General features: G+C 38.8%; 1 protein-coding gene across 4 annotated transcripts in view; it reads right to left on the reverse strand.

The window, feature by feature from the left end:
• The window catches only part of mllt10 (MLLT10 histone lysine methyltransferase DOT1L cofactor), a 207,394-nt gene that overhangs the window by 84,296 nt on the left and 96,064 nt on the right, over nucleotides 1-27,034 (reverse strand). For all 4 annotated transcript variants that reach the window (XM_052016276.1, XM_052016277.1, XM_052016275.1 and 1 more), the window contains 2 exons: nucleotides 26,169-26,765; nucleotides 21,360-21,535 (listed from right to left, as the gene is read on the reverse strand). In XM_052016276.1, the coding sequence (XP_051872236.1) occupies nucleotides 21,360-21,535; nucleotides 26,169-26,765 (773 nt within the window). The remainder of the gene's footprint in view (nucleotides 1-21,359; nucleotides 21,536-26,168; nucleotides 26,766-27,034) is intronic.

A 27,034-nucleotide genomic window follows, 5' to 3' on the forward strand; every position in this document is an offset into this window, starting at 1 on the left:
CATCTATTTCCACTTCTGCAGCTTGCCCAACACTGCCCATGTCTGAACTTAATTAGAGGTGAAACTCTTAACTGTCCCTTTATTATCCATAGCCTTAACTACCTTAATGCATAGTTTGTCCATCTCCCTCACTCTATTGCTCACAAATGTGAATTCATCCCAAACATTGATGCTAGTGTTCTAATTTGGACCAGGTCCCAATTATCATCAGCAATATGCTACCCACATAGTTCCTAGAGAGGCCAACAACACAATTTTCAAATTCTCACCCTTGTTTCAAATACATCTACTGCCTACACCCTCCTCATTCTGTAATCTATCCAACCCACAAGCATAAATTTACATGTCTTCAGCAGTGAAGGCTCCAAGCTCTGAAATTCACTCCAAAAACCTGGCTGGTTTTCCAACCTCTCTTTCTTCCATGAAGTTACTTCTTAAAGTCTCTCTCTCAGACTAAACATTTTATATCAGACAACCTAATAGCTTTTTACGTGGCAGAGTGTTAAATTTTGTTGATAATTCTATTGAGCATCTTGGGGCATTTTTCTAGGTTAAAGGTGATATATAAAAACAAAATGTCATTATCCCTAACAACATGATACTTCCTTATAATGAGCACATGCTTGATAGACAGCAAACTGAATGACTTTACTGATATCACCCGATGCCACCTTGAATGAGTCTGTGGCGCAAAATATTCTGTGAAATATAGTTGATGTTGGGTTTAAATACTGTCATAACAATTGCCCAGCAACTGAAGTGCCACCTCCTACGTCTTTTTCATGTTGAGGTGGTAGCTCTTTGCCCCAGATCAACTTGTACATCTTCTTTGGTCTTCCAGAAGTTTGTGCTGTTCCTGAAGTTTCTGTGGCAGTTTCAGCTATTAACCTCAGCAACATATCCAACTTTTCTAGTACTCATTTAGCTGAAGTTAAAACTGTGCAGCTGCGTCAACTCTGCAATAACTATCAATAAAAGTCTAGAACCGAGACAAAAAGTGATTCCAAAAATTACTTCAAGATTTTACATTGAGAGGTGGAAATTCCTTTAAGCGTTGCTGCTTCCTGAGCACCTGAACCATGATTTTCTTGGCAAACAGAAGTACCAGCATAGTACTAGCTATTAGACACCAACATCCAAAAAAATGCCAATTCAGCCACAGAGCTCCTGTTTACATATTTTAATGACCCCATACTTATAATCAACTTACATCTAATAATAACTTGCATTTACATTTACACTTGCTAAACATCCCAAAAGTCTTTAGATTAGCTTTATCAATTTAAATTTGACATAAGCATTTATTGTTGTGCACGTTTCACATTCCACTGCAAAACCTGTGTGAAACTCGAAGTTCACACTGAAATATTTAGCAAAATATGAAGTCCAGGTTCAGTGCACAAGAACTTTAGCCCACGTTTGGGTACAAGAGCATAAAGTGTAAGAGTGTGGACCAAAAATATACCAATGTTATGATAACTTAAAACATAAACCTACAGATTAAAAAATATGACATTGTGGCAATCACCGAGTCATGGCTTAATGACGGATGTGATTGGGAACTGAATGTCCAGGGGTACACAGTGTATAGGAAAGATAGGTGGGTAGGCAAAGGGGGTGGTGTGACCCTGATGGTTGGTAATGATATAAAATCAATTGAAAGCAGGAACATAGGGTGAGAAGAAGTGGAATCCCTATGGGTGGAGCTAAGAAATGGCAAGGGTAAAAGGACAATAATAGCAGTTATATATAGGCCCCCCAACAGCAGCCGGGATGTGGACTATAAGTTACAGTTAGAAATAGAAAAAGCGGGTCAGAGAGACAATGTCAAGATAATTATGGGGGGATTTTAATATGAAGGCGGATTGGGAAAGCCAGAAAGGCAGTGGATCTCAGGAGAGCAAGTTTGTGGAATGTCTACAGGATGACATTTTGGAGCAACTTGTTGATGAGTCCACCAGGGGATCGGCTGTTTTGGATTGGGTGCTGTGTAACGAACTGGAGGTGATTAGGGAACTAAAGGTAAAGGAACCATTAGGAACTAGCGATCACAATATGATTGAGTTCAGTTTCAAATTTGAGAAGGAGAAGCTGATATCAGGTGCATCAATATTTCAGTGGAACAAAGGAAATTACAGTGGCATGAGAGAGGAGCTGGCCCAAATTGATTGGAAAAGTAAGCTAGTTGGAGGGACAGCAGAGCAGAAATGGATGGAATTCCTACAAGAAGTAAGAAAAATGCAGGATAGATATATTCCAAGAAAAAAGGTTATGAATGGAAAAATGGCACAAATGTGGATAACGAGAGAGGTTAAGGCTAAAACAAAAGCAAAAGGGAGGGCATACAAGGAAGCAAAAATTAGTGGGAAAACAGAAGACTGGGAAACTTTTAAAAACTTACAGAAAGAAATTAAGAAGGTCATTAGGAAAGAAAAGATGAATTACGAAAGGAAGTTGGCAGATAACATTCAAAAGGATACTAAGAGTTTTTTTTAAATATGTGAGGAGTAAAAGAGAGACACAGGTTGATATAGGACCAATTGAAAATGGTGCAGGAGAGATTATAATGGATAACAAAGAGATGGCAGAGGAACTAAATGAGTATTTTGCATCGGTCTTCACTGTGGAGGACATCAGCAATATACCTGATAGTCAGGGGTCTCAGGGGATAGAACTGAGTTCAGTCAAGATTACTAGAGAGAAGGTGCTCGGGAAGCTAAATGGACTAAAGACAGATAAGTCTCCCGGACCAGATGAAGTGCACCCTCGGGTTCTGAAGGAGGCGGCTTTAGAGATTGCGGAGGCATTGGTGATAATTTTCCAGGTATCAATAGACTCCGGCATGGTTCCAGAGGACTGGAGGGTCACAAATGTAGTTCCGCTGTATGAGAAAGGTGGGAGGCAGCATAAAGGAAATTACAGACCTATTAGTTTGACATCAGTGGTTGGAAAGTTATTGGAATCGATCCTCAAGGATGACGTTATGAAATACCTAGAGGTACAAGGCAAGATAGGTCCAAGCCAGCATGGGTTCATGAAGGGAAGATCTTGCCTGACCAACCTATTGGAGTTTTTTGAGGAAATCTCAGGGTGGATAAGGGAGAGGCTGTGGATGTTGTGTATTTAGACTTTCAAAAGGCCTTCGACAAGGTTCTGCACAAGAGGCTGATTAATAAGATGAGAGCTCATGGAATTACAGGTAGGATATTAGAATGGGTGTAGCATTGGCTGGTAGGCAGAAAGCAAAGGGTGGGAATAAAGGGATCCTGTTCTGGTTGGCTACCGGTTACCAGTGGTGTTCCTCAGTGGAGCTGCTTCTTTTTACATCGTACATCAATGATTTGGATTATGGAATAAATGGTTTTGTGGCTAAGTTTGCAGATGACACCAAGATAGGTGCAGGAGTAGGGAGTATTGAAGAAGCAGGAAGGTTGCAGAGAGACTTAGATAGTTTAGGAATATGGGCAAAGAAATGGCAGATGAGATGCAATGTTGAGAAATGTGCAGTTGTACACTTTGGAAAAAGAAATAAATGGGCAGATTATTATCTAGATGGGGAGAAAATTCAAAGTACAGAAGTGCAAAGGGACCTGGGGGTCCTCGTGCAGGATACCCTAAAGGTTAACCACCAGGTCGGATTGGCGGTAAACAAAGTGAATGCTGTGTTGGCATTCATTTCGAGAGGTATAACGTATAAAAGTAAAGAAGTGTTGATGAGGCTCTATGGGGCACTGGTGAGGCCTCATTTGGAATACTGTGTGCAGTTTTGGGCACCTTATCTTAGGAAGGATGTACTGATGTTGGAGAGGGTTCAGAAAAGATTTACGAGGATGATTCCCAGAATGAAAGGGCTTATATACAATGAGCATTTGTCAGCTCTTGGACTGTACTCACTGGAGTACAGAAGAATGAGAGGGGACCTCATAGAAACTTTTAGAATGTTGAAAGGACTGGACAGAGTAGATGTGGCTAAGCTGTTTCCCTTGGTGAGTCTAGGACTAGAGGGCACAGTCTTAAAATTAGAGGGTACCGGTTTAAAACAGAAATGAGGAGAAATTTCTTTAGTCAGAGGGTAGTGAATTTATGGAATTCTTTGCCATATACAGTTGTGGAGGCCCGATCATTGGGAGCGTTTAAGGAGGAGATTGATAGGTATCTAATTAGTCAAGGTATCAAGAGATATGGGGATAAAGCTGGAAATTGGGGCTAGATAGGGATAGTTTTAGTTTAGCTCATGGAGCAGGCTCGATGGGCCGAATGGCTTACTTCTGCTCCTTTGTCTTGTGATCAGATTCAAAGTTTATATACATATAGGGAAAAAAGAAACATGTTATTTCACCAGCACAGTCCCATAATTTAAGATTTGATAACAACCTCAATTGCATTCACAGAAAACTTCAGCAAATTATATACTTTGTTAGCCTTTGAAAAAATTTGCTTTTGTAACTAAAAATATGAAGACGCCTGGTACATCAATGACACTGATGTACAAAGGATACAAGTGTACTCAAATCAGGTCAGTTTCTTTTAATATAGTAGAACTCCAATAATCTCCTATCTAATTATTTAGAAATCCCAATTCTTTAGCATCTGCCTCACCAGGTAATGCTTTGTCATGCTTCCTTCCCATTCACTTCCCATGGGGCCCCAGTTCCCAGACTCCATTTCCGCTTACCTGGTTCACTGGAAAACTTACTATAATGCTGTGCAACATCTATAAAAAGTAGGTTGGGGGTATTAATGGAAATAAGATCCAGTCGTCCAGAAAATCTGCCAGTTTGGCACCATGAGAATGCAAGATTATCAAAGTTTTACTGCATAGCTTTGGCCCCCATTACTGTACTTGCACAAAATTGCTCCATCATCTACTCTTGATTTGACCTACAGAACTGCATAATTTCAACTCCAAAAAGACTGAATTTGCCTTAATGCACTCTCATTCAAAGTCTCAGGACACCTCAAAGCTTAACAGCTATTTTGCACTCCAGTCACAGTTATAGGGAAACAGAAAAGTCAGCTTTCAAACAAATTTCCAGAATCTGCAATTTTGTTTTATTTTCATAGAGCTGTACAGCACAGACCTAACTTGTCCATGCCAACCATGATGCCAAGCTATGCTAATCCCATTTGCCTGCATTAGGCCTGTATCCATCTACTCCTTTCCTCTCCAAGTATCTGTCCAAATTCCTGTAAAACATCGAAATAAACAGTATTCATTAGCACCTTCTGCTTTGCACATACATTGCTGTTTCATATTTTATTCCTATACAACACAGGCACTAGTAACTTTGTGCAATTTCTGGAAACAACGCTGATTTTCTCCAGCCTGTGTATCACGTGACCCAAGGTTCTTCCCACCAGTTCCTTTCGTTAACTCTCCCTCTCTGGTCTGTTGCAGTTCATGAAATGCAGTAACATCATAGTTGGGAAGCTGTTTGGGACACCTTAATTTCCCAAGTTAACACATGCATGTTTTCCTGCAAGCACGTACTCACCTCAATGCAGAGCTTTGTAGATTTGTGTAGACTAAAGCAGATATAACTAACATGGTCAGAATTTATAAAATTCTTTGAATCAATTAATTGGAATTTTAATTAACCCCAAACTAAAATGCAGTTCAAGTTACTGCTTCACGATGGAATGCTGAATTATTTTATCATGAATTCCATATTAATTGTGAAACCTGAAAATACTTGATTTTATATAAATTTTATGCACATGTGGCTTCTAATGCAACAAAAAAAGCTAAAGCACATGCAAAAACCTGACCATGCATCTGACAACATGTCAGCCACATTCAACACCATCAGTATTGTCTCTGGTTGCTAAATTGAAGTACTGCTACACTCAGTTCAATGAAGAGGTCAATGTGTTTCAGTTGCCTAGAGACTGATGGTTGCTACAGCAGCGCATGATAAGCCATGCTAAAACCAGCTTCAGTTTAGAGTCACAATATGCTTTTACTACAAGTTTAAGAGGGATGTAGAAGCTCACTCTGCCTGAAACTGCTTTTGTTATGCAGCCTCATTCTACATGAAGCAATATCTTTCAGAAAACAGAAGCATGCATTTTAATTGGAAGAAAAATTAGATTAAAATTCAAACAACTATGGTTCTTTTGTTCTTTCAATCAAGTCACATGTTCTAAAAGAATTTTCCCTGCAGCTATAAATTCCTTTCATTCCCAGAAGAAAAGCATGGCCAGGAAGTATGAAACATTTCTTTCGGTTCCACCTTTTGAGTGCCCCACTTTGACAGCTATACTACAAGACAATAAACTGCATCATATTTAGGGTATCATTGTAAATCCTCTTTGTCCAACCACATTTCAGTTGATTGTTGGATAAGGAAAAAGTAGTATGTAAATTGTGAATTAAAAAGGTATTTTTAATAGTTACAAGTTTGCTATTTCCAAACTATAGCAGAAAATTCTAAATGGAGCTATTTCAACTGCCAAATAATCAGGTCAGTTCTATTATGATCACCCATATGAAGTCACGATGTCAACAGACCATTTAATCAACCATAAAACTTCAAAAAAATAATGCTTCAAAAGTAGTGTTTACAAATGCATTCTCTCATCTTTAAAATAAAAAGGAAACGGCAAACATTGCTAAACGTGATACAGATTACAAGCTAATTTAAATTTAAGTCACATGTAAAGCTATCACCTAATGAGGACAAAAATTGCATAGACGTAACAAATAGAAGAAGGCCATTCATTACCTCATGCTTGCTCCGCTATTCAGTGAGATCATGGCTGCTGTCTTAACTCAGTTTAAGTTTCCCACGCAACTCTATATTCTTGGATATCCTTAATACCTAAAATTCTATCAACCTGTTTTGAATATACTCAGCAACTGAGCCACAAAACCCTCTTGGGTAGAGGATTCTAAAGAATCACTACCAACTGGGTGAAGAAATTTCTTCTAGTTTTAGTCATTCGCCTGACTTTGAGACTGTGACTCCTGGTTCTAGACATCCCAGTTCAAGTAAACATTACTCCTGTATATAGATTGTTCAGCTCTATCATTCTTTAAAACTCAAAAGTATATGCCCAGTTTGCTTAATCTCTTCCCATAACAACAAAACCACCCCAGAACTCAATCTGGCGAATCTATTTTATGGATAACCTAATGTTATATAAATTAGTGTTGGACAAAAGTTCCATGTTTGGGTCACCAAGATACTTTATTGACTTATATACATTCTAACTAAACCTCAAATTCAGCGAGCTAGCTATTTAGAACTTAAATAAAATGCTATACACAACCTTTGTTACCAAATGTATTACCAAATATTTTTGATTGAGCAAAGTGATTAAAATAAATTGCCACCAAAACAATTAATTATATGTTAGTTTAATCACAATGTTGAACAATAGTGGAAGGGCAGGTAGGGTGGTTAGGCAGTGTGGTGCTGGGGGTAGGGATAGAAAGGAATGTGGCCGGGGCACAAGGTTGGGGGTTGGGGTTGTTCAGGGATGAAGAGCAGGTCATGTTATTTCAAGTCGGTAGCTGGTAAGCAGTGTACAAAACTGTGTGGAGAGATTAAGCCTTCAGTGCATCACCTTCTTCCTCTGCTCACATCTCCTCCCTGGGTCCCCTTCTCTTCTCTGCCTTCCACCTCCACTCTAAATCTCCTCTCCCCAGTCCACACTAGTACCTCTTATCTATCCTTGTGGCATTAGGCGAGAGCGGTAGTAGGAGTGGTGGGGGTGGGAAGAGAACCAGACCAACAACCAAGGCATCTGCTGATCAAAAGTGAATTACAGAAGCTACCATGAGACTTTCTTTTGAAAAGAAACCCACGGTGCAACTTCTTCCCCCATTACCACACTGAATGAAATGATTTTTAAAAAGTACTTTTAATTTGTCAACTGTCAATCTTTTCCCATGCACATTTTAAACCATAAACAATCCCAAAATTAAAAAAATATATCTAAGCAGCACCCAAATGCAAAATAACTGCAAATGCTGGAAATCTGAGGTAAAGCAAAATTTGCTGGAAGTTTCCAGTTATATAAAAAAACAGAAAGAGTGAACAGATTTCAGGTTGCTGATGGACATTTTGGAGGTTATTGGCATGAAATGTTAACTGTGTCTCTCTCCACAGGTGCTGCCCAACCTTCCTGTCGGTCCTGTTTCATTTATTTAACCAAATGTACTTTAATGTTCTCAGTTGCTGCAGCAGTTTTAGAAAACTTTCTCCAGATGATTACTGCAGGACTGGTTAACTCATCCAGTAACAATATCTACAGATGCTATCTGACCTGCTGAGTATAACCATTGTGTATTAAACACCAAGTGCCTTTGGTGAATTTCACAGAACAGGCTTAAAAGTGGATAATATCCTCAAAGACAGATGAGATTTATCCCAGGCTCCTATGGGAAGCAAGGGGAAAGACTGCCTGGGTTCTGGTTGAGATTTTTAAATGTTTGCTGGCCACAAGCAAGATACCAGATGACTGGAAGAAGTAAGTGTTCACCTTTTCATGAAGGGCAGCAGGGAAAAGCCTGGTGATTATAGACTTGTGAATGTAACATCAGTAGTAGGGAAGTTAATGGAAAAAAATTCTGAAGGATAGTATTAATAATCACTTGAAAAGCCAGGTACTAATCAGACATAGTCACCATAGCTTTGTCAACAACAGATCACGTCTGACCAATCTGACTGAAATTTTTGAAGCGGTAACAAAGTGTATTGATGAGGGCAGTGCAGTAGATGTGTTTTACATGAACTTCAGTAAGGCCTTTGACAACATCCCACATGGGAGACAGATCTAAAAGGTTAGGGCCCATGGGGTCATGAGCAAGTTGGTAAATGGCTTGGCAATAGAAGACCCTGTGTGATGGTAGAGAGTTGATTTTGTGATTAGATATCTGTCACTAGTGGTATTCCACAGGGATCAGTGCTAGGATCCTTGCTATCTGTAATACAATATACATGAATGAGTTAGATACGGATGAAAGAGGCATTATCAACAAGTTTGTAGATGTCTTGAAGATCAATCAAGTTGTTAGTGTGGAGGGTAGTTTTAGGCTATAGGATGATATTGAAGTGTTGGTGCAAAGGGCTGAAAAATGGCAGGTGGCATTTAATCTTAATAAATGTAAGGTGATGTACTTTGGGAGTACTAATAAGGCTAGGACATACACCGTAAATAGTAAGGTCCTGGGGAATATTGAGACCTTCGTATTCAAGTCCAACGATTCTTGAAGATGGCAGCACACTGATAACATGGGTAAGAAGGCACATGGGATATTGGCCTTCATTAACCAGGACACTAAACACAAGAGCCTGGAGGTTATGCTCCAACTTTGCAAAACACTGATCAGACCTCAGCTGAAGTACTGCATGCAATCCCAGTCACCACACCATAGGAAGGATGTGATAGCGGTGGAGAAGGCTGCAATTGAGATTCACCAGGATGTTGCCTGGGATGAAGCATTTTAGTTATGAAGAGAGACTGGAGAGGTTAAGTTTGTTTTCCCTGGAGCGGAGGAGTTAAGAAGGGACATGACTGAGGTATATAAAATTATGAGGGGTATAGATAAGATATACTACAGGAAACCTTTCCTCATATTAGAGGTAGATAAAACTAATTTAGGGTAAGGGGCAAAGACTTAGAAAGGATCTGAGAAGGACCTTTTTCATTCAGAGAGTGCTAAGTACTGGAAATACACTGCCTGAGAAAGTGGTGGAAGTGGAGTCACTGACATTTAAGAAGTGTCAGGATGAGTACTCAAATAGACTAGGCAAAGAAGGCTGCTGGCCAAGTAATGGAAGATGGGTACCCACTGGTTCGCATGGATATGGTGAGCCAAATGTCCTGTTTCCATGCTGTATGATTCTATGAATCACAATGAAGTAGTGTACACATACAATCTTTCCATATGTTATCACTGCCATTTTATATTTACAATTAAGAGCCCTGTACGCAACCTTCCAAAAATTTGAGAATTGCTTTTTACTCTAAGATCTGCAATAAGGCAACACAGGCATGTTACAGAGGGGTTGCGTTCCTAGAAAACAGTCTGTATCGCATTTTTCAGTAAAGCGAAGCCACATCAATTGCACATGCATCAAGAAGCGCCAGGTGAAAAAAAATTGTATTAATTTACTTACCCCCCCCCTCCCCCACAACATAAATTCTGTAAAAGCAAATTTTATTAATTCGAATTTCTATTAATTCAAATTTTTGGGTAGCAATTTGAGAATTGTTTAAGGGTGAATTTTTGTTACCCAAACCGCCATAACATGGGGATCACTGGCACAAATTTCAGAGCTAATTCTACTTATATATTATCTTACCATATGTAGTATAAAAATCACTTTAGAGCCACCTGTTAGGCCATATGTCAACTGATAATCAGAGATTAAACAGACTAGGCCTATAATCTCTGGAGTTTATATTAAATGAGGAGATCTCATGGAACATGCAAAATTCTTAAGAGGCCTGTTAGGGGAGATGCAGGGATGTTTCTCCTGCTATGGTGTCTCAAACTAAGACATCAGCCATTCAGATCTGAGATGAAAAATCTCCTTCACCCAGACGGTTGTGAATTTTTGGAATTTACTGCCAAGGCAGCTATGGGGCTCAGCTGCTGAATACTCAAGACATAGATTGAGAGATTTTTAGATAGCAAGGGAATGAAGAGATACGGGATTTGGGATTAGTGCAGGCAAGTGGTGCTCAGGTAAACAATTGGTAAAGCAGCCATGAGAGATTAAATGGCCTGTTTGTTCTATTGTTAGAGCGCATTTCAAATGTGGGCACTGCTCACAAATATATGCTATGGTATGTAAATTTGGCAGGAAACACACTTCCAATTTACCATGAAAATGCTCTTGTTTTTTTTAAAATCACATTTGCGCCTAGGGATGTTGTTAAGTACCTGAGAAATGAGTCCTGTGTTGCTCAGTTATTCAAAAAATACGAACGAAGCAAAGGTAACGTGAACACTAATTCCCTGCAATATACTAGCTGACCGGAGCAAAACAGATGGTATACTTCTGTCACTTATTTATGATTTATAATCTGTTTATTTGCATATTAATATACAAATGGCTGCAGTTTAAACAAAATACACCAGGTAATGGTGGACTAGATTAAATTCGCCCTTGATTAACTAGATTAAATAACTTCCATAAGAGGAGGGACTGTTTTGTCTTCTCTAAGCAAGATTAATTCAAAATTATTTCTACCATGTTTCACAGAAAATAAACCAAGTTCAGATCCTCATGAAAATATTGGGAATCTTCTTTGTAAAAGAATGGCACATGTTGTTGGAAAGATGGGCAGAAATAGAATCAAACTGCTGCTGCGATTGTGTCTGAGAACTAATACAATATCCCAAGACTTAAGAAAATTAATTTAGTACAACTAACCTGAAAATGAAAATGCAATGAGTTTTATGCTTTCTCTTATATGGCAAAATTACAAGTAACAGAGGAAATAGTAAAGTAAATTTATTTAGAATTTTCCTGAGTTTACAATTTTTACAAATGCACATTCGGAAGAATCCGAACCAGTATTAGTGCTGACATACACAGCACAGGTAAACTGACCAACAACGCTGCAGCAAAGCAGTCATAAAGTGAACTCCTCAATAATGAAACTAGCTTCAACATTTGCTTTTTCTTTCAAAAAGCAATTTCAGATCAACATAATTACAGATGTTCTTAATGGAAGTTTTATGACCTGACTATACTCATGTATAGAATTGACAAAGAGAAAAATTAGCCTGCAGTTATTAAAAACATCATAATTTAAACAACTGCAGAGCAAGATTCTACTGGTCCTGAGGCTGAACTGAGGAAAAAGTGCCTGGGAGAAATTTCAAAAGATTTAAAGTCTGAACCAATATTTCATGCAGACTTAATCAAAACATTATTAAATGCATCTAACTCAAGTTTTTACAATTTGTTTCTAGAATGCAACACAAAATAAGATGGGCATCTGAATTTTTAAATAATGAACAATGTGAGCTTAAGGCAAGCTGAACACCAAGATGATTTACGAACTTCATTCACCCACTGTATATTAAATTTACTTGTATAGCAAAGGAATTGCTGAAATGTGGTTTCTGAATACTCCTGTGTAAATAACACTCTGACCTGCAGCTGCCATTGATTTCAAGCAAGTTCTTGTCTCCATAATGTGGAGTTATGAATCAAATTCATAAGCATTTGAGATTAGATAAAAATCTGCAATAATACATTGCCAGTCAGATGGGACTTTGCAAATGTGCATATCGTTAGTTTTAAACCACCATATTACATTTAAAAAACTTGGCTAATTCACCACCATTTTAACCTGCATTTCACATGATCTGATGTGGCTCAGCATTACCATAACAACAAAATCAGAAGAGGAGACAAACTGATTTTAACAGGGTGGTTATTATTTGTTACATTAATAACAATTATATTTATGACTATACTGATGAAAGATCAACCAGGAACATTAATTGTTTCTGTCTCCTGAAACGTTGCCTGACCGGATCAGCATTCTAGGCATTTCCTATTTTTATTTCAGATTACCAATATCTGGAATACAGGTCCTCCCCAGGTTATGGCAGGGTTCCATTCATGTGAACTGTTCGTAACCTGTTCAGTTCGCAAGCCAGAAACGCAGCTATGAACTGAGATCCCAGGCAGCAGAAGATGCCTGCTGCAGCTGGCAAATCCATCTTGTTGGTCTCCCACATGCTAGTTTGTATGTATGGGTTGCGCGCAAGTCAGGTGTTCGGAACCTGGGGAGGGCCTGTATTCTGATTTTATATTTTAATGCTAGTTCTTTTCTATATATGTATACAGAAAGATGGAAATATTCAAATATTACTTTTGTGAATGAGCACAATTTCCATTTAGCATGTGCATTAAAACATACGAGAAAAAGTGCCACTGCAACGTAGATGCAAATTAAATGGGTGCCTGACACTCAATCATCTTCCATAATGTACTTGGAGATCAGAAGTGGTTCATTTAGTTTCATTTTATAAACGATCTGGGTAGTACAACACATATTAGATACTTAAGGATTAAATTTGAACACCTTGGTTAAAACAGCAAAATTAAAGCAGTTAATATTTTTCTTGCGCTCTGAAAAACTTAACAAGAAAGGGCTAAAACTGTTCCACAGTATTCAAGTTTAATAGCTTTTGCTTCTATGATAATAAAAGCAGCATCTTATTTATTAGTTTATACAACTTAGAGGAAAAATCTTCTTAACTAACAAAGTTAATGCAATAATGGTCCAAGATACCAATAATTTCCATTATAATAATGATGGGGTTATACTGAGGACAAGCATAATGGTGTTATAACTTCTGCCATCTGTGCATCGTGTGCAACACTCAGCTTCTTATTGGCATATTACCAGAGCCTCAAGCAAAATGAAGCTATTATGTAATCCACCTACAGAACAAAATAAAACCAGAAAATGCTGGAAAAACTCAGCAGGTCAGGCTATATCTTTGGGAAAAGAAACAAAGTTAACACAGAGCGTCTTCAAACCAAAATATTAACCGTTTCTTTTCCCACAGATAGATGCGGCCTGACTTGCTGAGTATTTCCAGAATTTTATTTTTTATGTCACAAACCAGCAACAAAAGAAACACACTGAGCATGATTCAGTGTTAAAAACTATTTTATTAATCACTACTTATGATAATACGTAAAATAAAAGTAAAAATGTTAGTATGTTAGAATTCAAGAATGTTAAACCTCGAACGTTAACCCCAAAACTAAACTCGTCGTGTATGTGTGTGACAAAGTCCAAAACTCCCAGTTCCTGAATGGTTCTTAAAGTTCAGTTCCGCAAGCCATAAGGTGAAACATGAGCAAGGGCTTCTTCAACAACCACCGTTGTCTGAAGATAAGATGTAGATGTAGAAAAACATAGAGAGAGTACATACGAAATCCAAATGTTCCACGATGGAACCCAAACGACACTTCAGTGTTTACTCGGTAGTGACTTCCTCACCCCGAAAAGCATCCGAACCGTGGTCGTCCACACACAAATACCTGTTTCCTTCTACAGGTCAGCAACAAAGTGAACTCCACTGGATTACTTCCAACTTCCATACATGGATTTCAGTGGCAAACACAGTTATTGTTTCTCATCCATCGATAGAGAAAACAAGCAGGCTGGTGTCTCTCTCCCTTCTCTCTCTCTCTCTCTCCTTCTTCCTTCTTCAACAACGTCATTACGTCCTTTATCTTCTATTGACGTAAGCACGCCCCACACACACACACACACACTCTCTATCTTAAAGGGACTTTCACTGAGTCCATAACATTTAGATTTCCAGCATCTGCAGTTTTTTTGATTTACACTACAAAATACTTTGAAACCCAAAACAAACTACATGCTGGTGCACCAAAATTAAAAGTACACTCAAGAAACAAAATTTGAAAGAAATTATGTTTTGGACTTGGCACAATGCCTTATTTTAATGACAGTATTTGTGCCGAAAAATGTACCTGGTTCACCATTTAAGCCACATTTTGAAGGAAGTACTAATTAAGTTGGAAGGGGTTTGGACAAGGCAAGGTAGGTGGGTGGAAGAATGCACTGTAAGATAAGTAGCTGAAAAGTATTTCCTCAAACGCCCCAGAACTCTAGTAACCTAATTACAATGCAGCTTTACCTGAAAACTAGAAGCATCCAAATGCTAATACAGGCCATCCCCAGCTAACAAATGGGATCCATTTTTACAGAGAAGTTAATTTCGTCTGTAAGTCAAAAAATACACAAAAATCTCTCAGTATCAAAAGCACATAAGACTGATAAGAAAGAACAAATACTAAAAGTGGAGAGAGAATAAACTAATTCTGCCATTCATAGGAACGAACACATGTATGTAAATCAGACTTTCGAATTTAATGTAATGGGAACTCGCACATATGTACAGGTGTTCATAAGTCAGGCAATTGTAACCCGGGGTGGACTGCATACTTTTGGTGTAGGCTTAAGCCTGGTGTGAACATGCAAGCCTCTACATCATACAGCACTGGCTCAAGATCCATTCCAGGACTTGTCATTATCTAGGGAATACTGCACTGCTGGAGGTAGAGTCTTTTCAGGGTTAAGCTAAACCAAGGTTTGGACTACACCCTTAACAGATGTGAAAGATCCCACGATACAATTGGGAGATGCACAGAGATCTCTTCAAATGCCCTAATTAGTTTGTGCATTTTGGCAGAACAGATGAGAAGCAATATACTTGATGGTGCAGTTCACAGTGGTGCAGGACAGAGCAGCTTGGGGGACATGGTGGGAAATGGTTGCAAGATTCCCAGCTGTGGCCCAACCACAGCTTACTTTCATAGTCAGTATTCTACTTATGAAGCTCAAGATTTTGTTTGGAGACACAAGAGACTGCAGATGCTCGAATGTGGTGCAACAAACAATTTGCTGGTAGAACATAGTGGGTCGAGCAGTATCTGTGGAAATAAAGGAGGTGTCAAAGTTTCAGATCAAAACCCTGCATCAGGACTGGTGCAGGATTTTGACCTGAAACGTCAATAATTCCTTTCCTCCCACAGATGCTGCTCGACCCACTGAGTTCCTCCAGCAGACTGTTTGCTGCCCAAGATTGTGTTGGCTTTGCGAATGACTCTCTGAACACATCCTACAACTTTTAAAATTTTATTTACTGCGTGGTAACAGGCCCTTCCGGCCCAACAAGTCCGCGCCGCCCATTTTAAACCCAAATTAACCTACCTGTACGTCTTTTGGAATGTGGGAGGAAACCGGAGCATCTGGAGGAAACCCACACAGACAAGGGAGAATGTACAAACTCCTTACAGACAGCAACAGGAATTGAACCCCGATCGCTGGTGCTGTAATAGCGTCGTGCTAACCGCTACGCTACCGTAATCAATGTACAAGAAGCCCAGTGCTCAACTCGGCATTACAATATACTGCCAGTCCTTAATGGCCACTGGAGCCAAATACTGGAACTCAATACCCAACAGCATTGTGGGAGAACCTTAGCAGAATAACTGAAATGGTTAAAATAGGTGTCTCATCAACACTTTTTACAAGTGGGCTTGCCAGTGATGCTCAGTTCCCAAAAAATTGAAAAGGTTAAAAAAAAATGTCAATTGTCTGTCCATTCATTCCTTGTTACAGTTGACTTGTATGATTCTCATTACCTGCCAAACTTAGTTTTATATCATCTATAAATTTTGGATATTAGAAAACCATAAACTTTCAAATCATTTACATATATCAATAAAAAGGTAATGACCCTTGGGAAACACCTTTAGGTAATGCATTCGGGGAGTTGCAACAAGGCAAGGAACATACAGTAGGCCATGGGAAGCAAGGGAGGAGATTGCTGGGGCTCCAATGGAAATTTTTGCATCTTCATTAATGATCTCCAGTCATCCAGGGCTAACGCTGTTCCCTTATTCAAAGAGGACAGTAAGGATAAGCCAGGAAACTACAGGATAGTGGGCCTTACATCAGTAGTAGGGAGATTATTGAAAAGAAATTGTAAGGGACAGGATTTATGTTCACTTGGAGAAGCAGGGACCAATTAGGGGGAGTCAGCATGGTTTTGTGCAGGGGAAATCCTGTCTCACAAATTGATTGATTTTTAAGAAGATAAATAAGAAAATTGACGAAGGCAGGCAGAAGACATGGGCTTCAACAAAGCTTTTGACAAGGTCCCACATGGTAGGCTGGTCCAGACAGTTAAAGCACATGGGATCCAAGGTGTGTTGGCAAACTGGATCCAAAATTGGCTTGATGATAGGAGGCACAGGGTTGCGGTGGAGGGTTGCTTCTCTGACAAAGTCTGTAATCAGTGGTGTACCACAGGGATTGGTGCTGGGACTTGCATTGTTTGTCATAAAATGACTAGGATGATAAGCAAGTTTGCTAACAACACAAAAATCGGTGGAGTTGTGGATAACCAAGAAGATTGTCTAAGGATGCAGAGGGACATAGATCAGTTAGGAAGTTGGGTGGAGTGGTGGCGGATGGAATTTAGTCCAGGTGTGTGAGGTAATGCATTCTGGAACATTAAATGCTGGCAGGACAGATACAGTAAATGGCAGGGACCTTTAGGAGTGTTGATATACAGAGAGACTTGGGGTGCAAGTTCATAGTTCCCCGAAAATGATAACACAGGTAGAAAGGGAGTGAAGATGGCATGTGGCATGCTTGCCTTCATATGCCGGGATACTGAGTATAAGGGTTGGGACATTGGGTGTTGCAGCTGTACAAAATGTTGGTTAGGCCACACTTGGTGTATCTTGCACATTTCTGGTCACCACACTACAGGAAGGGTGTGGTAGCATTAGGAAGAGTGCAGAAGAGATTGACCAGGATGTTCCCTGGAATGGAGGGCTTTGGTTACAAAGAGAGATTGGATAAGCTGGGTTTGTTCTCACTGTTGCATAGGAGGCTGATAGGTGACCTTATGGAGGTATACACGATTATGAAGAGCACAGATAATCAGAGTCTTTTTACTCAGATAGGAGCGTCTAAAAAAGATTTAAATGTCAGGGGGAAGAAATTTAATAATCAGAGATCTGAGGGGGAAGCTTTTCACACAAAGGGTGATGGTTATATGGAATGAGCTGCCAGAGGAGATGGTGGAGGCACAAACAATGACAAAATGTGAAAGCCATTTAAACAGGTACTTGGATCAGAAAGAAGGATGCAGGCCTAATACAGGCAAATGGGATTAGCATAAATAGGCATCACGGTCAACATGGACAAGTTGTGCCAGGGACCCATTTCTGTGATGTACAGCTCTGTGACTCTGATGAATGGAAAGATATTGGTGGAAAAAAAGGGAGCTTAAAGTGTATGTCCAGAGATCCTTAGAGAATCCTTAATGGGCCTGATGAAGGTTCTTTGAACTAATGTTTCCCCTTCCAAAGATGTTACAAAGAAACTGTAGCAGGAGGAAAGAAATTGTTGTTTTGGGTCAAAACGCTTCATCAGGACTGGGTACAGATCAGGCTATAATTATGGGTTTGATGAGGTTATGGAGAAGCGAGGGAAGGGCGTGGAAGTTTTGTGACAGACTTATATATTAACAAACTTAACTCAATGTAGATTCAGAATGGAAGCTGAATTGGAAGTCTGTAGCTGTAGTTTGAGGCAGAAACAGTTAATCTTCATCATCTACTGAGATGTTAAGTAAACAACAGCAAACATTAATAAGGTGAGAAAGAATTGATCTACGAGAAACAATGGAACTGTGGATTGCAGACTCAACAGAAACCAGCAGAAATAAAAAAAACAAATGAAGTTAAGAACACATCTGGTCCAGATGAAATGTATGAACAGACTACTCGATGAATGAATAATTATCAAATATGCATAGCTGCACTAACTATAAATATGGGTGTCACCCTAGTGATCATGAGATTCCCATTTCAATGGTACTTGCAGTAACAAACATTGAGGCTCCCAATACAAGTGGCAGTTCTGGATGTCTTGCAGATCCTGATAGGAATCCGTTAAGTAAATGAGACAAATTTTTTCCAGTAACATTAAAGAGCTACTTAGTAATCAATCACTGTGTTGACATCTAACTTAGAATTATGTAAACTTTCAAAAATGGTCTCCAATTATATTAGATCAAAAGAGCTATAAAAATATTCAATATTAAAAAGGATTGCCATGTAGAATCATCAGATGCATTACTGGGCATCCTACAATGAGTGATTCACTTCCTAACATCTCCTTCCTTTGCAACATGTTGGTCTTTATTTGCATGATGAACACAGCACCAAAAATAAATCAAGGGATGGGCAAAAATTCTGTCCTTGCCAGTGATGCTCATAAACAAAAATTAAATAAACAAAGCAGTTCAATAACATTCATGACAAAGCAGCCCATTTGACTGGCACCCATCTATCATCCTCGATATTTACTCCCTTCAACACTAACACACCACAGCTGCAGTATATACTATCTACATATGGCAATACTGTACTTGCCTGGGCTATTCCACCGCACATCCTAATCCACAATTTCTAGCACCATGGAGAGGGGTAACAACTCTATGGAAATACCATCATCTTCCGTTAACTCTTGAAGTTGCACACCATCCCAATTTGGAAACATAGACCCAATGTCACTGAGGGACCACGCTACGCCCCAAAACTCACTAACCCTAAAACACTGCAGATTGCCTTTATCAGACCTGCAATGATTCAAGGTGTCTCACCACCGCCTACTTAAGAGCAATCAGAGATGGCCAAACAATACTGACTTTGCCAGTTAAACCTTGTCCTAGTCCATCACTGATGCTAAGAACTCAGTAGGCAGAGCAATTCCAAGCATTAATATATATTTTTCTATTAGGTTTGGGACTTCCTAGTTCGTAACACTTTCCTGTATCATCAATCATGGTTTGCTATGAATCAAAACTCAAATATTTATTTTATTAGCAAATAAAGAAACTCAATTTCAGTACACGTTTAATAAGTATGCAGAATACCCAATACATTGTAGTTTCAGTTATTCTGTGCACAGTGGTCCAGAAAAACTGTTCAAATTTACAGATAAACAAGCAGAAGTACAAACTATATACAATCAAGCTTGTACAATAATAAAGAAACATTTTCTTTTGCTGGAAGTCTAAACTAAAACAGAAAATGCTATAAATGCTCAAGTTAACCAAGGAGCATTTGTGGAGAAAGCACAGAGTTAATATTATGGTGAATGATCTTTCCAGGGAACCAACTTCTTGGAGTCATAGTGGCCTAAAAGCTGTTTTAACTTAGCTTCTCTGTGACCAGATGCTGCCTAATCAGCCGAGTATTTCCAGCATTTTGTGTATTTTATTATTAATGTGTTAATTGTTTGGGATTGCAATAATGCCTGACACTAGCTGAAAATTACATTTTACATCCATCATCAAGATTAATTCAGATAAATCAGCTTCATGGAGGAATGCAAGGAAACAAGCAATTGGGTATGTTTTGGCAACTAGAGATGTAAATATTACAATCAAGACAAGTCTGAGTGACATGATAGAACTTTAAATCTAACATGCATATATTTAACAACAAAATGATCATTGGCTTTCAAACAATTATTATCTACAATACCATCCCAGTGGATTGGCCATCTATCAATTCAGTAATAATACAAAAGCAAAGTACTCCTGCAACTGGAAATATGAAATTAAAATAGATAATGCTGAAAAGGGCAGCATCTGTGGTAATGGAAACCGTTCTCCATCCCTAGATCTAGCCCAACTTTCAGAGTATTTCCAGCATTTTCTGTTTTTATTATTACTAACCCTGGGATGGAAGTCAATTTTGGAGCTTCCTACGACCTTCTTTAAAAAAGTATGAATTTAACCAGTTAAGTAAAGCCAAAGAATTCTTTAAAATCTACTTCTGTCACATTTCTATTCTATACATTGCCCTGAGAGTAGCAAATTCTCTCTCAGACACATTAGTACTAAGAACAGTGATAAGTCTAATTCTGTTATGTGCCAAGTAGCTGAGCCTACCTTTTATAATAGTGTCTACAACCTTGATGATCTGCACTGCAGGAAAAGTGGGAATCACTATTTGAGAAGGTTTAATCACAATATACTCACCACAAATTGTACATCTGGCACCAATGACAGCAGTTACCATCAATCCCAAACACACACAATATTGCACTTGAATTTCTAACCCAAGATTACAGTATTTATCCATCATTGTTTTGATTGTTCTCAGAAATGTCAGGCACATGAATCAACAATTGTTTCTCCTGAGTGTAACACTACACAATATGTATTAAAATGCAACTGCAACATGTCCTTTGTGTCCTACTGAAGTCTGCTAGTACCCTGGACAAAAAACTGGTATACATTTCCCATCTTAGATACCCAATCTATTTTGCTCCATTCCAGAGGGGAGGCAGGGACACAATTCACCATTGGAGGGGGTTAAAAGGAAAATCATCCAGTAATCATGTCCTGATCATTATTTTCTGCTTAAGTATATGATGTAGTACCAGTCCATGGCTAGGCTATGATAATCATGCAGGCAAAAAATGTGTCAACACTAGTTTGGAGTAACTATGAAGAAAATCCACCTAGCCAATATATCTAATGAAACAGATGATCACTGAACAATATTCCAACAAGGATACAAATGTCTTTAGGAAAGAGAAGTGAAAGCAATCGTTAACAAAGGGAGGAAATCCAGATTTTTTGATGAAGAGTCTCAGAACTAAATCTTTCATCTAATGCTGTATGACCTTCTGAGCATTTCCAGCATCATGTGTTTTTTATATTTCAGATTTCCATAATTAACAATTGTTAAAAAAAAATTCATTCAGGTTCTTTCAACTTGAACAAACACTGAACAATCTCTTACCTGGGTTGTAGAAACCACAGTTGCAATGGGAATTGTGACTGAAGGTGATGTGCTCATCTGCTGAGAATGGGCTGTACTTTGAGGAGCCAAAATAGAACTGGAAAGTGGAGTACTGGAGCCAGATCCTGGTACTGTATTCTGCACTGAAACTGGAACATCATTACTTGTGTAAAATCCTGAAAAGAAAAATGTTTGTGCAAATCTCAGTATAAAGTTCTACACCAGCTCATTGCCCAAAATTTCCCTTTAATTCATCACTATGCTAATATAAATTCTATAGCACTAGTCAGTTATCCAGTCCTAAAACCAAATTTCTGCTTCTTGTTATTTGCTCATGGTATGTGGATAGTATTTTGTTTGTGGTGTTTAGTCAGGTTTTTAATAAACTATTTAAGAATTGTACTGCGCTGTGTGATTTATCTCATTTTCCCCACCTTGACAGGTTCCAAATGAACTCAGAAATAAACTGCCAGTAGGAGGAACTACCTACACATCTGCAACTTTCTCTAGTTTAACACACAAAAGCTGGAGCAAATCAGTGGGTCAGCCAGCATCGATGGAAGGAAATGGACAGTCAATGTTTTGTGTCGAGATCCTTCACCTGGCCTGAAAGACTGAGGGGAGATAGCCAGTGTAAAAAGGTGGAGGGAAGGGGTGGAGCAAGAGCTGGCAGGCGATAGTTGGATCCAGGTGAGAGGGGAGTGATAGGCAGATGGGAGAAGGGGAGAGTGGGAATAGTGCCAGAAGGTGATCTCCAGCTGATCCTCAGAATGAAAATTATCAGATCCAAGTGATTTTCCAGCTTTTATTCCTCTTAAATTTGCGAATATTTTCCCAAAACTAATATTAATTACATGAAGTGCTTACTGTCATTGGACCCATATTTTTTGATACACGTTGGACCTTCTACAACAAAGACAGATACAGTAAAAACTCAGTTATCAGAACGCTTCAATAACCAGTAATGTCCGGGCCAAGGTTTTTGGAAATTAAGGAAAAACCAGGGATATTAAGTTAGAACAGAAAAGCAGCGCTGGGCTTAAAAAAAATCAACCATGACCTTATTGAATGGTGGAGCAGGCAGAGACCGTCAAATGGCCTACTCTTGCCTCTACTTTTTATGCTCAATTTAATTCACATTTGAGCATGATCTTTCAGGAAAGAGTCATGAAGGTTATGAGTATTTTACCAACATTCAGTGAAAAAGAGTTTTAGCTGAAAAAGGGAGCCTATATGATTAGTTCAAAATCTTTGATTCAGTGTTGCCATTGCTGAAAAAAATGCTCACATTTTAGCTTCCCAAAGGAAATATTGAAGGAACCATGCCATCCATGTGAAAATTGCTGTAAGTAATCAAGTCCTACATTACTCAGAGATGCATGGAACTAGGAGGGTGCAGTGTCAGAGGTTGACTCAGGAAAGAGATTACTGGGTGGCTGGAGTTAAAGATGGCAAAAAGGCCAAGATGAGATGATCTTAGCCAATATAGGCACCAATTTATGTAGATATGGATCAGATTAATAATTCCTTTTCCATCAGGTTTACTGTCTGAAGCCAGAAGGGACCAAGGATAACAACATGAAATAAATCTCATCAATCTGCTTTTAATAAATTACTGAAGCTTTAAATGTTCTATATTTTGCTGGCAACCCAAGCTAAAATATGTCGGATCTACTTTCTTCCTCTGAAGATATAGAAAATTCACCCTTAAATTACTAATTCACAGTAACTTATCAGAAAAAGTTAAAAGACTGGCCTCCTTGTACTTTGTTCTATATCTTAATTGAGGAAAGAAACAATGCTTTCTTAAATTCCTACACTGCATTAATACAAGACTAGCCTGCTGTTAATCCAGAAAATGGATTAAACTTGATGATTCATGAATTCTTAGATCTAATTAGCTTCAACTTTCTCAAGCATGTAGAATGAAGGCACTCTAAATATTCCATTTCCTTAAAGCACAGGTTACAAATTAAACTGCAACTCCCAGTCGAGGCAAAGGAGCTACAGAGTATGTGAAAACTAGTGCTGGTTAATTATTTTGACAACAACAAAAGGAATTATTCACAAGCCAACAAAATTATAGTTTGTCACATTCAACTAGCACCGAATTCAATGTATTTTGCAATTCTTGCTAAGACTCAGGTGCAGGAATGTATAATGCTCAGTTAATTGTAACAATGTACATCGAAGATATGCAAGTGCTTTGGTTAGGTTCAACAATAGTTAGATACAGCATCAATTCAGCTCTATCTGCAAGTGATGGGTGGGGAGTAGAGATGTCAATTAGATATATTCAGTCCTTGAAGATGGCTGGGTAAAGAGGTCCAATTTCCAAACTATCCTAGTTTTCAAAGCTATGAAAGGTCTTGAACAAATTGGACACATTCCAACCAAGGCAAAATAGAGCAGCATTGTGTTAAGTATTGCATCCATGACCATTTGACATTTGTTGCACTAAATATTACTTTTAGGTGGGTATCCATTAAAAAATTTCGACTACCAGTAAGTGCGTATGAGTTTGGTTTCCTTTCAAAGCTCACTGGTTCAGATACTGTGCATATGTAATTCCAATACCACAGTAATGTGGTTACCTCACTGTCTTCCACAATTGACTTGGGGCACGTCCTAGTGACTAGTTCAATATAGTTCATACCACATAGAAGTATAAACACTAATGTCCAGATTCCTTCATTATCCTTTATCCCCAGCCACAAGGTAAACCAAGTGATAAGGCAGCATAGTTCTGTACAGTACAAGTGGAGATGGGTATGCAAATTATCCTGGGAGTCTTCATTATTGATTCAGAGACAAAAGGTGATCAACAGTTCAGCTGCACAAGACCTACTCAAGGGTAACAGACCAGAATTGTCTTCTATAGGGTGTGTCGTGCTTGTCAAATTTAACATGTTAATGGGCACAGAAATAGGCCATTTGGTCCATCACATCCATACTGACCGTCAAGCACCCATTTCCATCTATCTCACTTTTCCTCTTGTAACCCCCTCAGCTCCACCAGCTTCCCTCCATACTGCTGACACCCACCTACACCAGGGACATTTTAGGGTAACCAATTAACCAATCAACCCATGTGTCTTTGGCATATGGGAGGAAACTGAGCACCCAGTGGAAACCCATATAGTCACAAGAAGCATGTGCAAACTTTACACCAACAACCACTAAGGTCAGGATTGAACCCAAATCACTGCAGCTGTGAGGAAGCATCACTACTGTACAGTTCATTTGAAAAAGTGCTTAAAGTACTAGACAGGAGAGTGTCCATGGATCTTATTTATACAGGTTTCCAAAAAGCATTTGATAATGTCTTCCAAAAAGTACACTAGGTAAACTAACAACCTAGTTGAGAAATTGGTTTACCAAGTGACAAACAATAGTTATAATGGTGGGGTACTAAATTGGCAGGATGTGGCAAAATAGCTGATTTATAATGGGTTAGATAATGGGATAAAATATATTTATGTTTACTAATAACAGACATTGGTAGCAATGTAAGCAGTGTCAAAGGAAACATTTAATTACAAAGCAATATTAATAGATTAAAAATATGGCAAAACAGTAGTAAAACTCTGGTTAGACCACACTTAGGAGTATCTGGTTGTGGTGGAGAGAGTGCAGAGGAGATTCATCAGGATGTTACCTAGATTGGAGTACATTAGTTACAGGGAGATATTGGATAGGCTGGGCTTATTTTCCCTGAAGCTAAGGAGGCCAAGTGGTGAACTGTTAGGGGTATATAAGAGGCACAGATAGAGTAGGTAGTCAGAATCTTTTCCCCATGGTAGGGGTATCAAAAACAAGAGAGCACAAGTTTAAGATGAGAGGATCCAAGAGGAAAGTCCCACCCCCAACCCACAGAGAGTGGTTGAGATCTGGAATGCACTGCCAGAGGAGATGGTGGAATCAGATGCAATCACTACCTTTAAGAGATATTTAGACAGGCACAAATAGGCAAAGCATAAAAGGATATGATCCTAATGCAAACAAATGGGATTTGAGTAGATGGGCAAAAAGATCAGGGTGGACGTGGTGGGCTGAAGGCCTACTTATGTGCAGTACAACTTGATGGCTCTGTTCACTTTGGACCTAAATACTGAAAAGTCAGTAACATTGAAGACTGCATGAGACTTAGGAATGCAGGTTTATATAAAGTGATAAGGCCAATGGAATGGTAGTCTAATGTAATGAAACGCCCAGAATACAAGGGGTTTGAAATTAGAGTGCAGCTTTTTGAAGTCTTAGTTAGAATTCACCAAGAGTATGGTGGGCAGCTCTGGGTACTATGCTCAAGGAATGCTGAATTAATCTTGAAGGGAGTGCTGCATAGTTTTATTAGAATGATACCTGGACTTTAAGGGTGATATTACAATGACAGAACATACAAGCAAGTATTTGCTAAATTCAGCAGATAATGAGATGACTTAATCAAGGTCAGCATGACACCAAGCAAGATGGACGGAAACTATTTCCATTGGCTGGAGTCTAGGTCTAGGAGGTCACAGTTTAAAATTGAAACCAAACCTTTCATCAGTGACATTAGAATATTTCCACAAGCAAAGGGAATTAAAAGTTTGAAATTCCACTTCAGAAGGAGCCATTTATGCAAAGGCAGTTGTTAATTTCAAATCTGAGATTTATGGATTTTTGAATGAAATAAGATATGGCAAAGGAGTTAGTTTACAGATCATGTGATCACTTTGAATGTTAGAATGGACTCGAAGAGCTCAGTAGTCGACTCCCGTTTCCAATGAGACAAATGTTCTTAGCACAAGAACTTATTCATTCACCCACCTGAACCAGCTGGAGATGAGTTGACACTAAGGCTTTGTAAACTTCCATTCCGGAGCAAAGATGGCGATTTCTGCAGACTTGCACTTGTCCCACTTCCTGCAGCAGATGTGACAGATGATGAGGGTGATGCAGAAGAGAGGGAAGGCTGGGAAACACTGTCTTTGTTTTTACTTCCTTTTGGTCTGCCAGGTCCATGTTTATATCTTTTAGTTCCTTTTCGTTTTTTTTCTTTTATTGTCTCTTCCTCCATAACTGAAGCTTGAACCCTTTTATATCCTGGCAATCCACTTGACGTCCCAACAGTAGTATCAGGGGTCCCGTAATCACAAGCATCCTCAGAGTGTTTTGAGTTTTCAATATTTATTGTTTGGGGAGGTCCAGATGATGCAGGTGGGAGCCCCACAATAGGACTAACATTAATTATAGTCCTTTCTTGGTCAATTGTTTCTCCCTTATTTGCTTCTCTGGTCAAGGGCTGCTGGGAATGACTGTAACCATCATTCATCACATCCGGTTCGGTAAAACTTTGAAACTCTTGTGGCGATTGGACTGAACTGCCTGATGATTTTACACTACTTGGGGTTCCTAACAGACTCCCTGCAACAAAAATATTAGTTAACTGACAAAACTACATCAATAAGGCAAATACAAAGATCATATAGTATTTTGGTTTATTCTTTCTATAAATTAATAATGTTATTTTCAGCTCTATAATTTGAAGTAGAAAAGAAAATACAGTATTATTCATTTAAAAAAAGCTCATCCAAATGCTCTCCCTAGGAAATCTACTGATAAACATGAATGAGTTTCATAAATATATTCATTCATTAGTATTTTTATATTACAATATGCATGTGCACAAAGAA

The sequence above is a fragment of the Pristis pectinata genome, chromosome 5, assembly GCF_009764475.1.
Source record: "Pristis pectinata isolate sPriPec2 chromosome 5, sPriPec2.1.pri, whole genome shotgun sequence".
Taxonomy (NCBI): Eukaryota; Metazoa; Chordata; class Chondrichthyes; order Rhinopristiformes; family Pristidae; genus Pristis; species Pristis pectinata.